The 14,003-nt window shown below is 48.5% G+C and overlaps 1 protein-coding gene across 1 annotated transcript in view; it reads right to left on the bottom strand.

Moving 5' to 3' along the window:
• LOC130124277 (cadherin-6-like) overlaps nt 1–14,003 on the bottom strand; it is a 173,809-nt gene that overhangs the window by 46,266 nt on the left and 113,540 nt on the right. The window contains exon 8 of the mRNA XM_056293733.1: nt 10,575–10,711. Within this exon, the coding sequence (XP_056149708.1) occupies nt 10,575–10,711 (137 nt within the window). The remainder of the gene's footprint in view (nt 1–10,574; nt 10,712–14,003) is intronic.

Raw genomic sequence — 14,003 nt, 5'->3', positions numbered from 1 at the left:
CCTCATACATATCCTGCACCACTCCTACATACTTCTCTGCAACTTCCTCATACAATACCACACCTCCTCTCTCGGCACCCTGTCGTATGCTTTCTCTAAATCCACAAGGACACAATGTAACTCCTTCTGGCCTTCTCTATACTTCTCAATCAGCATTCTCAAAGCACATATCGCATCTGTGGTGCTCTTTCCTGGCATGAAACCATACTGCTGCTCGCTGATCATCACCTCTACTCATAAACTAGCTTCTTTCCCATATCTTCATTCTGTGGCTGATCAACTTTATACCTCTCTAATTGCTGTAGTTCTGCACATCGCTCTTGTTCTTGAAAATCGGTACCAGTATGCTTCTTCTCCACTCCTCAGGCATCCTCTCACTTTGCAAGATTGTGTTAAACAATCTAGTTAAAAACCCCACTGCCATCTCTCCTACACACCTCCATGCCTCCACAGGTATGTCATCAGGACCAACTGCCTTTCTACTCTTCATCGTCTCCATAGCTGCCCTCACTTCCTCCTTGCTAATCCACCGCACTTCTATCTACCGCACTATCCCATTTCTTCTTTGCCAACCTCTTCCTCTGTATACTTTGCTGTACTCCCTCACTCCACCACCAAGTCTCCTTGTCTTCCTTCCTCTGTCCTGATGACACACCAAGTACCTTCCTAGCTGTCTCCCTCACTATTTCTGCAGTGGTTGCCCAGCCATCCGGCAACTCCTCACTACTAGTGCCTGTCTTAACTCCTCCCTGAACTCCACACAACAGTCTTCCTTCTTCAACTTCCACCATTAGATCCTTGGCTCTGCCCTCACTCGCTTCCTCTTCTTGGTCTCCAAAGTCATCCTACAGACCACCATCCGATGCTGCCTAGCTACGTTCTCCCCTGTCACCACCTTGCAGTCTCCAATCCCTTTCAGATCACGCCTTCTATAGTCGACCTGTGTGCACTTTCCTCCATTCTTGTACATCACCCTGTGTTCCTCCCTCTTCTTGAATATGTATTCACCACAGCCATTTATATCCTTTTCGCAAAATCCACCACCATCTGTCCTTCCACATTTCTCTGCTTGACACAATACCTAACCATTACCTCTTCATCATCTTTGCTCCCTTTACCAACATGCCCATTGAAATCCGCTCCACTCACCACTCTCTCCTCCTTGCGTACCCTCTCCACCACTTCTTCCAACTCACTCCAGAATTCCTCTTTCTCTTCCATCTCACACCCAGCTTGTAGGGCATATGCGCTGATAACATTCATCAGTACACCCTCCATTTCCAGCTTCACACTCATCATTCTTTCTGACACTCTCTTCACCTCCAGCACACTCTTGACATGCTCTTCCTTCAGAATTACCCCTACCCCATTTCTCCTCCCATTCACACCATGGTAGAAGAGTTTGAACCCCCCTCTGAAGCTCCTGGCCTTACTCCCCATTCCACCTGGTTTCTTGCACACACAGTATACCTACCTTTATCTTTCCATCATATCAGCCAGCTCTCTCTCATTAACAGTCATAGTTCCAACATTCAAAGTTAATAAAACCAGGACCAAAACCAAAGGCATTCAACGTGAGACATAGATATTCATGCTCAACACGATCAAACATTTTTCCTGATCAATTAATATGATACCAGCTTTGAGGCCAAACAGTGTACAGGTCTCTAAAACGTCCCAAATCAGAATGATGTTATCTGAAATCAACCTGCCAGGTACACAGCAGGTCTGGTCACAATTAATCACGTGTTCCATCACTTTACTCAGCCTGGTTGCTAACACTTTTGAGAGGAGCTTATAGCCAGTGCTAAGCAGGGACACAGGCCTTCAGTTTTTAGTGGACTAGAGATCACCTTTCTTAGACAGTAAGGCGAGAACTGCCCTCCTGCAGTTTAATGGCAGACGCCCTCTGGTGAGACTATCATTTAGCACTGCCAGCAGATCCCCCCAACCACCGACCAGAAAGACTTGTAAAAATGAACAGGTAGACCATCAATTCCTGGAACTTTCCCACTCTGCATACTCTGCAGAGCACCATAGAGTTCATCAGAGGAGACAGCTACCTCCAACTCTACATTACTCGGCTGTTCAACCTGAGGGAGATCAATATAAAAGCTCTGAGACACTGTCTGCTCCTCTCTATGCTCACATTTATACAGGTTACTGTAAAACCTGACAGCATATTTACCAATCGGAATATGGTCATCCAGCACCTGCCCAGTGTCAGATTTTAAGCTGTGAATGAAACCCTTCTGTCCATTCTTAGGGTGTGTTCACACTTGGTCCGTTTCCGCCCTCCAAACGAACTCAGAGCGAATAGTCAGCATTTTTGCGCATATGTGAACATTCCAAAAGAACTCCGAACCACCTCTGAATCGAACCAAACTCAGACCACCTCTGAGCTCGACTCGAATCGGTTCGTTTAATCTGTGCATTGTGAGCACAAAGCGCTCTCGGTTCGCGTCGCCCTTTGCTGTTGCATTTTCGCCCTCTAGGCTTGCCGTAGACAGAACTGGGACGCTCGAAATAACAAAGGACACGGAGTCATGGCCGCAAGCGAGACTAGTGGACGAGGAGCAGTGTGGTCAGAGGACGAAGCTACTGCACTACCCCAGATATGGAATGAAGAACAAATCGAACGACACCCGTCTACAACGCACAGAAATGCCGAGGTTTTCCTCCAGTCTGCAGCTCATATGAGAGCGAGGGGCTTCGACAGGACCAGCGCACTGCAGCGCCGCGTCAAAGTAAAACAAACTAGGTCAGCAGTACTGGACCACACGCCATGACATGAGAACAAGGTCTGAGCTCCAGTAACTCCAGTAGTGTGAACAGAAAGAGGCCCGAGGCCCCATCACAGCTGACGTGGACCAGAAAGAGAACCGAGTCCTCTTTCCAATGAACTGACAATGTGAACGCGAGGAGAACTGAGTCCCTTTTCTGTTGGTCCACTTCTTGGTCCACTTTTAAGAGGACGAGTTTGGTTCGTTTAAACAGGACCCTGTGTGAAAACGCGTTTAGAAACAACCGTTTAAAGAATGTCACATGTTTAAGCCCTTATATTTCGTCATTGGTGGACAGAAATATTAATTATATTAATTATTCAACCAGCTGGAAAATCCTGTCAAAGAACAAAACATATTCACCCGGTAGTCAAATGTGTAACTTATGTCTAACTGACCCATATTCTATCATCTGCAAACCAGAAGTGTCCACACTGAATAACAGGGATGAACTGGACAGCAGGTGCACACAGAGATATAAGCACCTGTTTTGTAATTACAGATAAATCATGACAATAGACAAATACCACCACCCCAATGGACCGTTAGCCATCACGTGTTTTTGAATTTGCACATCTCCCTTACCCATTTGACAATGTGCACGTGATGTGCATGACGAGTAGTTTCATTGACAGCTGATGATTGCTCATGGCATGAAACAGGCTTGTACTGTCTCATATAAAATGTACTTCACTAACAGGATTATTTTATATATACATACATACACACACACACACACACACACACACACACACACACACACATATATATGTGGCGGACACTAGGGGATATGCCTCTCACCCAGCAGGGCTGTGATCTGGGGCGTGGTTTACGTTCGGCTTGCTGGTGCAGGGTTGTTCCTGTTTCAGTTTGGTTTTGGAGCTGAGGAATAACATCAAACTCGCCTTGGTCTCCTGTGTTTTTCCTCATCCTGCCACATTGGTGACCCCGAATTGAACATGTTTGGAGAAGAAGAAGATTGTGAATCCACTTCCTTTCCCTATCCGGTTTGGGCGACGGGACGGCTGTGGATCTGCTGTCGCTGCTAGGCTCGGACGAAGGTGGATTCCTTTTCCTGCGCCAGCTCCCGTCTCCTGTGCGCGCGGCTTTGGCTAACTCCCCGTGTCTGGCCGCTGGTGACTGCCGAGGTTTGGCTGAGGAGGCCGATCGGGTCCTGCTGGCTACCAGACGGTTCTCTGTGCAGAGTGTGGCATCGGAGCCTCTGCAGCCGGCGTCGGAGGACGCGGACCCGGCAGTGGTGGCTGGAGTGACTGCCCGGAGACGGCGCGGGAGCGGCCTCTGTTTCTTCCACCAGCGGTTCGGCGGCAAGGCGAGGCGCTGCGTCCCTCCGTGCACGCTTGAGGCGGCGGGAAACTCCAGGGCAGCGCTCAGTAGCAGCTGTGGGCGCTGGCGGACGTAGTGAGCTGGTCTTCATTACGGACTCGATGTCAGGAAGACGGTTTCTGGTGGACTCAGGCTCGCAAAAGAGCCTACTGCCTCCTGCTAAGACAGACAGGTCGACCGAAGGCGGCGGCCCACAGTTGAGTGCAGCTAACGGTTCATCCATTGCGACGTTTGGCACAAGGTTGGTGACTGTTTGTTTCCACGGGCGCCATTTTGAGTGGGACTTTGTAGTGGCCGCCATTACTGTTCCTATTATCGGCGCGGATTTTCTGTGTGCTAATGGTCTGCTGGTTGATGCTGGAAACCGCCGTTTAATTGATGCTGTGTCTTTTGCCACTGTTCCGTGCGAGACAGGGGGAGCCGGGCCGTTAACACACTGTAACCTATTTTTCTGGATTTGCCTGTTAGTGATTTTAAGTTCCTGTTATAAGCTGTCGCCACAGTATATGCCTTGAGCTCTTATTTTGAAGGCCGAAGAGAGAGCGGAAGTGCTGTACGCAGTGTTGCTGTGGCGTGGACGTTTGGGGAAGAATCAAAATAAAGTGGTCCTCGTGTGAAAGTGGAGCCTCCGTATTTGTTATTTTATAGTTTCATACCGTATAGGCGACATCTACAAACCCTCGGCTACATTGGTGGCAGCGGTGGGATGCTTGTGCCAACGTCCCGCAAAAGCAAGACGTTTAAATGACCGAAAAGAAAGGTTCGGAGAGTCAGTTAGCTTCTCAGTTAGCCTCAGCTAGCAACGGAGGAGCTTCGTCGTGTCGGAAACCCGGCGCGGTGTGTGCACCAAGACTTCACTCGTCTTGCTGCTGTCTTCTGAGATACTTGAGGAGCAACATGTGGAAATACGAGGATCCGCTGGACTATAACTACAGAGAGCGACGTGGAGAAAAGCCATTCGCCAGCAACGTGAGGCTTGAACTCCCGCCGCCATTTTCCGGGGAGGAAAAAACAAAGTTTCCCCTGCTGGGCCAGACTACGAAGTGGCGGTGAAGGCGCTGGTTGGAGGCACTGGCGATGACTTGGACTATGAACTGGTGAGGATTTTACCAACGCGCCTGACAAAGGCTGCTTTTCTGCTATGGGATAGCTTGCCGGCTGCCGTCCAGGCGGATTACGCTAAGGTAAAGGAGAAATTGCTGGAGGCTTTCGGACAAAGACATTTTCTTGAATGTTTCAGAGCAAACCTCTCTGCCCGCCTCCATGCTCCCGGAGAGAGTCTGGAAGTCTATGCAGCAGAAATAAGCAAGCTAGTTCAAGAGGCATTCCCAGGCTATGGTGATATAGCTCAGAAAGAGGAGACATTTCGCAGATTTCTGGCTGGACTTGACCCGGTGCTGAGAGCTAAATGTGACGAGCAGGGAGCTACTGATTTGGATGAGGCCCTGACCATCGCCGACCAGTCTGAGATGGCCCGAGAGGCCCTAAAGATGGACTATGTCAACACCCACGTATGCCAGCCTCCCACTGAAAGCAGTGCAGCGGCTATGGTGCACTCCATATCTGATGGGGGTGGTTTGTACAGAGCTATGGACAGACTTACTGCGGATATGAGGGAAATGAGGATGGAAATGAAACAAATTGCAGAGGAAAACAACCGATTGCGATCCAGCCACTGGAGAGATGAACAGAAAGCCCCTCACCCAGTACGTGGAGGTCAGTGTCAGTGTACTTGTGGTGAGCAGGGCTGTCGGTCTCGCACATGGGGTGAACAGAGAGGGCGTTCACCTGACCGTGGCTGGCGTGAGCGGCGAGCAGAAGGAGGCCCCAGGGAGAAACAGGACTACTGGACCCCCTACAACAACCGAGCCAACTCCCCAAGTTGGCGGGGTCCCAGACCTGCTAGGAGCCCCTCTAATGAGGAAACACAGGACAGGCAACAGCATACTAATGCTGATGCACTCTCACAGCGTCCTCAGGACCCCGAGTCCAGGGTGGTAAATGTCACCACGCGGCAGCCAGCAGAAGTGAATGTCATAGGCTCGGAGGAAGGGCCAAGTGTTCCCCAAACAGACACTCAGCTGCTTCAAACACCCACGGGGAACCCTCAGACCTCTGACTTCAACGCAGGGGAACAGCGTGTGGAGAGGAGCAGTGAGATGCAGGATTTGTCTTTCATGCATGCACTTTCACATGATGGAACGGAAATGAGGGAGCTACAATGGGCTGACCCAGATATTAGGCAGGTATTGGACTGGATGGAGAGAGGGGTTCTCGGCCACCTGAGGGGCGGATGAGAGGTAGCTCCCGGTGGCTTAGAAAATTATGGACTGAATATCCCCGCCTCTCTGTTAATGGACTACTCTACAGGGCGGTGAACTCTCCCCTCACCGGAGATGCTCTGTGTCAGGTTGTCATGCCCTCCTCGGTTATCCCTGATGTGCTGCAGCATCTGCATGGGGGCTCTGCATCGGCACATTTCTCAGCGGAACGATTGTGGGAACGTGCAAGGAAACCTTGCTACTGGCCTTTCATGTTCAAAGATATTCAACGGTGGTGTGAGCAGTGCATCCCATGTCAAACCCGCAAGGCCCCGGTGCCTAAGCATCGTGCACCGATGAGGAGCCGCTGGTCTCTGGTGACGCAGGGACTGTCCAGATTACAGGCACCGGTGAGCCACTACAGACTGTTTCTCGTTCTGGGAGGACTGTGAGAAAACCAGTTCGTTTCAAGGACTTTGTCACGTTTGGTTAGCTGTTTGAAAAAAACCCCCAAAAAAACCCCCAGCATAGACAAGTAAATATGACTTGGAATTTCTGTGGAATGTTTGTCGAGGTCACTTGACATGTTTTTTACTGTGATGGTGCATTTTTTTCATATGTATATAGTATGTCTGGATGCTATGGTGTATCAGAATTTTCTGGTGTACATGGGGAATAGTGTGGCATACTTTATTGAGACTGTGCAGTGGGGTGAGGAATAACATGCATACTGTTATTGTTAAGATTTTGTTGATGGTGGTGAGTTACTTCTGGGGTTCGCAGATTGATATGCACTTTTTTTGGTGTCAGGGTGTATTTTCTGCTATATATATATGTATATTTAGGAGGACAGGTTGATAATGTTTTGGACAAGTGTTTTTGCACTTATAGTGTTACTGTTTTGAAACAAGGACGTTTCTTTTTGTAGGAGGGGAGGTATGTAACCTATTTTTCTGGACTTGCCTGTTAGTGATTTTAAGTTCCTGTTATAAGCTGTCGCCACAGTATATGCCTTGAGCTCTTATTTTGAAGGCTGAAGAGAGAGCGGAAGTGCTGTACACATGTACGGGGTGTTGTTGCTGTGGCGTGGACGGTTGGGGAAGAATCAAAATAAAGTGGTCCTCGTGTGAAAGCGGAGCCTCCGTATTTGTTATTTTATAGTTTCATACTGTATAGGCGACATCTACAAACCCTCGGTTACAACACGCTAACTTTTTAGCATTAGGGGATGTTTTTCAGCGTTTGCTGGCGGATTTTCCATCGGTGACTACGCCTGCCTTTTCCACCGCGGTTACTAAACACGGGGTACAACATTTCATTCCCACGATGGGACCGCCAGTTTTGGCGCGCGCGCGGCGCCTCGACGCGGTAAAATTGGTTACAGCTAAGGAGGAGTTCGCCATCATGGAGCGTCTGGGTATAGTGAGGCGTTCCAACAGCCCGTGGGCCTCGCCGCTTCACATGGTGCCCAAGGCGGATGGGTCGTGGCGGCCTTGCGGCGACTTTCGCCGCCTGAACAAGGTCACCGCCAATGACCGCTATCCCATCCCACACATACAGGACTTTTCCATACGCCTGGCAGGTACCACTATTTTCTCTAAGGTGGACCTGGTGCGCGGCTATCATCAGGTTCCCATGCGCGCAGAGGACGTGCCCAAGACCGCAGTGATCACCCCGTTTGGGCTTTTTGAGTTCGTGCGCATGCCTTTTGGCTTGAAGGGGGCAGCAGCGCAAACCTTTCAGAGGCTGATGGACTCGGTGTTGCGTGACCTTGATTTCGTGTTCGTTTATCTCGACGACATATTAGTGGCCAGTCCGTCAGCTGAAGAGCACCTGGCGCACCTGAAACAGGTTTTCCGTCGTCTGGACGAACACGACCTGATAGTCAACCCGGCCAAGTGTCAGTTCGGACTGCCGGTGATTGACTTCTTGGGTCACCGCATTTCGCCGCAAGGCGCGGTCCCGTTGCCTTCTAAGGTGCAAGCGGTGGCGGAATTTCCCCGCCCGGTCTCTGTTAAGGCATTGCAGGAATTCTTGGGAATGGTGAATTTCTATAACCGTTTCCTCCCTCGCGCTGCCCACCTCCTTCAGCCACTTTACGAAGCCCTGCGGCTTAAGAAGGCTAACGACCCTGTCGACTGGACTCCCGAACAGGTCCAGGCCTTTGACGGAGCCAAGTGCGCCCTGGCTAACGCTGCCCTCCTCGCCCATCCCACACCCACGGCGTCCATAGCTTTAACAACCGATGCGTCTGACATAGCCGTGGGGGCTGTGGTTGAACAGCGTGTGGCGAATGCGTGGCAGCCACTCGCATTTTTTAGCCGCAAACTGCGAGATAGCGAGCGCAAGTACAGCGTTTTTGAACGGGAGTTGCTGGCACTGCACCTTGCAACCCGTCATTTCCGCTTCCTGCTGGAGGGTCGCTCCTTCACGGCTTATGTGGATCATAAACCGCTGACTTTCGCCGTGTCCAAGGTGACTGAGCCGTGGTCTGCTCGTCAGCAGCGCCACCTGGCGGCCATCTCTGAGTTCACAACGGACATTCAGTATGTGGCCGGGAAGTCCAACCCTGTTACTGATTGTCTGTCGCGTGTGCTTGTGTGTCCTGTGCACCTCGGTGTGGATTTCTCCGCTATGGCTATGGCTGCCGACCATCCCAGCGACCCGGACGTCCTTGCCCTTAGGTCAACGCGTACCGGCCTCAAGCTAGAGGATGCTGTGATGCAGGAAGGCAGTCCTGCCCTCCTCTGCGAAGTCTCCACCGGCCGTCCCCGCCCCATTGTTCCAGTGGCCTGGCACCGTCGAGTTTTCGACTCGATTCACTCCCTCTCGCACCCTGGAGTTCGGGCGTCGGTGAAGTTGGTCCGTTCCAAGTTCGTCTGGCCTGGCCCCCGCAAGGACGTCAAGGGGTGGGTGGCTGCATGTGTGGCGTGCCAGCGCGCTAAGGTCCACCAGCACACTAAGTCGCCCCTCGAACCGTTTCTGATCCCGGCCAGACGTTTCGAACACGTGCATGTGGACCTCGTGGGCCCTCTACCTTTTTCACAGGGTTTTACGCACCTGCTCACAATGGTAGATCGGACCACCAGGTGGCCAGAGGCTGCGCAGGTACACCGCACTACCGCGTACCACCCTCAGGCTAACGGCTTGTGTGAACGTTTTCACCGGTCGCTCAAGGCAGCGCTGCGCACTGCGCTCTCGGATGGTAACTGAGTGGACCGTTTATCTTGGGTTATGCTCGGGTTGCGTTCGGCTCCTAAGGAGGACCTCGACGCTTCGCCCGCTGAGCTGGTGCTCGGTCAGCCGCTCCGCGTCCCTGGGGAATTTTTGCCTGGGAGTTCCGCTCCTCGACCCCGTCCGGCCGTTTATCCTTTTTTGTCCGACAGCAGTCGGGTTCCAGGCCCCGTTCACCACTGTTTTCCGTGGTCGTTCGTACCTGCGGAGCTCATGTCGGCTCGTTTTGTTTTTGGACGGCATGATGCTCACCGCTCACCCCTCCAACCCCCATACGATGGCCCACTTCGGGTTCTTGAGACGGGTCCTAAGGGTTTTGTGCTGGATATGGGTGGGCGTAGGGAGCGTGTCACGCTTGATAGGCTTAAACCGGCGCACAGGGTGGCAGGCGAAGTTGTGTTTCCGGCCCAGGTTCCCCGTCGGGGTCGCCCTCCTTCCAGGACCCCGGCAGTGTCTTCACGGGTTCAGCGTTCTGCTTCTCAGCCGGCTTTGGACTGTGTTTCACCTACTGTTCCGGCTGAGGGACGGCGCAGCCGTTATGGCAGGCTGCTTAAGCCTCCAGTGAGACACTGATTTTCTATCCAGGAGTCCCTTCTGGGTGTTGGGGGGGGGGGGCTGTGTGGCGGACACTAGGGGCTGTGCCTCTCACCCAGCAGGACTGTGAGCTGGGGGGCGTGGTTTATGATGGGGGCGTGGTTTACGTTCCGGGGCTCTCTGGTGCAGGGTTGTTCCTGTTTCAGTTTGGTTTTGGAGCTGAGGAATAAAGTTCAACCTCGCCTTCGTCTCCTGTGATTTTCCTCATCCTGCCACAGTATATATTATATGTGTGTGTGTGTGTGTGTGTGTGTGTGTATAAACACAACATAGACATATTACTGCAACATATACCTATTACTACAACTTATACAACTTACTGCAACATATAGATATTACTGCAACAAAGACAACTTACTGAGCTCGGTGGCAATGACGGAGATGTTTTGCCAGGCGGTCTCCTCTCTGTCCAGGGCTCGGATCAGGAAGACAGACCCGTTCCCGGGGTGGACGCTGAACAGGTGGTGTAGGTCAGGGTGACGGTACACTGAATACCTGGAACAGTTAATACTGTGAGCATATACAGTCTTCATCAAAACAGAAACATTTACAATCTATGGGCAACGCCACCACTGGAATCAGACTTACTGTACATAACCTTACTGTATATAACCTTACTGTACATGATCTCAGTGTACATAACCTTACTGTATATAACCTTACTGTACATGATCTTAGTGTACATAACCTTACTGTACATTATATTACTGCACATTATCCTACTGTACATAAACGTACTCTACATTATCTTACTGTACATAACCTTACTGTGCATTATATTAATTTACATTATCCTACTGTACATAACATTACTGTACATTATCTTACTGTACATAACCTACTGTACATTATATTGCTGTACATTATCCTACTGTACATAACCTACTCTACATTATCTTACTGTACACAACTTTACTGTATATAATCTTACTGTACACAATGTACATAAAGAATGTTGCAACTGTAATCAGACTTGTTTCAATATTATTTTCAGAGTCTAGTTCAGTCAGGGACATGTTCAAACAATCAATGAGCATTTGTCATGTGCAAAGCTGGACAAAAGTACACACAATGTAGACGAGTTATAACCCGACCTTCTTTCCAATACAATCAATACAAACACAATAATTGTGTTGTCACTGACTGGCACAGAATTCCATTTTAACTTCTTCTATTATAAACTTATGGTCAAAGCACTGATGTGGCTACAGGTACTGAAAAACCTGTGAACTGTGTTTTTTACCGGTGAAATATATTTTTAACCAGTTAATTATATTTTCACATGTGAACTATTTTTTTAAACTGTGGATTATATTTTTTATCGGTGAACTATATTTTCAGGAGTGAATTATATTTTTACATGTGGAATATATTTTTACCGGTGAACTATATATTTTTTTAACCTGTGGACTACATTTTTTTACCTGTGAACTATATATTTTTTTACCTGTGAACTATATTTTTTTTACCTGTGGACTATATTTTTTTACCTGTGGACTATATTTTTCACCAGTGAATTACATTTTTACCTACGTGTAGCCCAGGGGATAAAGTGAGCTATGAGCATTTAATGAATAAGTTAAAACAAAATAATTTAAATGAATAAATAAGATTACAGTACGTTCAATAAATAAGCTACAGTTCATTTCATAGTTATGTACACGTTTATTTACAATGGTTATAAGTTATGATATGTACAACTTACAAGCTCTAACGTGAGTTCATTCATGAGCCTGGTTTATTTGATGTGTACAATATACAGTACGTGTTGCTAGCTTGGTTGTTAGGCTTACAGCCTAACTGATGTTAAATGTCATTCATTCCTTTCTTTTCTTTCATTGGTACGTCTGTAATATTTAGCCAACCAAAATGTATGCTGAGATAGAGGGGCGGGACGTAGTACTACCAGTTAGGTGGCGGGAGGTAAAGAACCAGAACGCTTGAGGACACCGCTGAGGGAAGCTGCTATTCTGTATTGTGAGCTGTTTGTACATAACGTCGGGATCAACAGAGCGTTATCCGTGGGATGTATGTGCTAACTGGATGTACAAGAGGTAAATATGTTTCTTGTGATGTTTGTGAACTGTAACTCCCCGTTATAGTGTAATATGAATGTTGTAATAGCTAATCGCGGCAAGCGGTTAGCTTAGCATAGTGACATTAGCTAGGTTGCTAACGTAGTTTGAGTGACAAGTTGATGCTAGTGTAAACTACTAATAAGACACGTTAGCCCCTTGCTAACGGGTCTGACCCTTTAGCCGAGCGGTTAGTGATGTCGCCTTGTGGTGCAGTACACCCCGTGTCGAATCCCGCACCGCGCAAGAAAATAACCGGTTACACTAGATCAAATCGAGATGGTATTTGGAGTTGGTAGCTCAGTGTATCCTGTTGTTTCAGGATTTAGACATAGTCAGAGGTGAGAGACCAAGGACCAGGAAAGCTCTCCGTTGGACGACTGCGGAGACCGTTTCCTTCCCCTGGTGTGCCTGTGACTGTCCGGTGGTTTCTTCACGCCCTCACTCATTCTCCTGCGCTCTCAGCAGACGTTACACTCTAACGTTACACTTGGACGGCGCTACTTTGTGTGAGTGTGTGTGCGAGTGTGGGCCCACAGTTTTATTTGGTTTTATTGGTATATGTACAATTTGTCTTTACATTGATTGAGTTGACAACAGTTTTATTGGAAATATTAATTATCATTGAATAGAATTGGAACAGGCTTTGAGCCATTTGTTTATACATATTGTGACATTGTCTATTATTATTATTATTATTATTGACTGTTGATAATTCCAAACTACAAATATTTTACATTAACAGCTGGTTAATAAATACCTACCTTTTGGTATACTTGAATTTAAAGCAAATGTGTTGCATCATAGACATTTAGAATAGACAATTCATAGTGGTATTAAAATACAAATACATTTAAAGGTTTAAAAGGAAGTCATATTCAAACTATTTCCACACAATTAATGGAGGCACCGCCAATAGTTATAATCTAAGTTAAGAATTAAGAAACACTTGGTAACAATTTAAACAGTTACTTCAGGTAATAGCGCCACTTATTTAAAGCAGAACCCAGGCCCCACCTACATGGTAGGGGGTACACAATGGAGGCACCGCTGGGATAGAGTGGTTTCCAAACAAAACTAAATAGTCAACTCAGTTAAAAAAAAAAGAAGTTTAAACTCCAGTTTAAAACGACGCAAACACAAGTAAAGTCAAACACTATGTTTATAACAAGTTAAAGAACTGGTGTAGAGGAGAGGCAGTAGATGAGAAGCACGCGCTCATGACTGTTGTCCCAGGCAACACTGAAATAGCACAAATAGAAGATGTTCTACAGACTATAAAGTGCCTGGGACACGTGCGCGTGAGAGGTAGGATTTTAAGTGACACATCCAATGACCTCATGGTGCTTTGTGAGTGCCGAGGAAAAGTAACTGATTCAAATGTTCCCCCCGAAATACCTCCAGAAGAGGGAGTAAAAGCATGGCCAATCTATGTTGTGCCTGAAGATCTAGGAGCAACCGACGAGTTCCACACTAAGCTGCATGCTCTGCTTCAAGCTGAGGGCAAGTCAATGGGAGATGTGAAGGCTCTATTCACCGAGCCAGAGCCAGCCCCCTCTTCTGTGGAATCCATCCTTCGTGCTGTTGGTGATCTGCTACACAAAACAGTAAAGCCCCCATCAGAGAGGGGAGGATACCGACGTCTGTGCACCTTCTCAGGTACTGTGCCTACCCCAGCGGGGGAAGAACCGTTCGACCATTGGATGGAGCAG

The sequence above is a fragment of the Lampris incognitus genome, chromosome 14 (genome assembly GCF_029633865.1).
Source record: "Lampris incognitus isolate fLamInc1 chromosome 14, fLamInc1.hap2, whole genome shotgun sequence".
In the NCBI taxonomy this organism is placed as follows: Eukaryota; Metazoa; Chordata; class Actinopteri; order Lampriformes; family Lampridae; genus Lampris; species Lampris incognitus.
The sequence above is the reverse complement of the archived record's forward strand: the minus strand, read 5'-3'. Positions and strand labels throughout refer to the sequence as shown.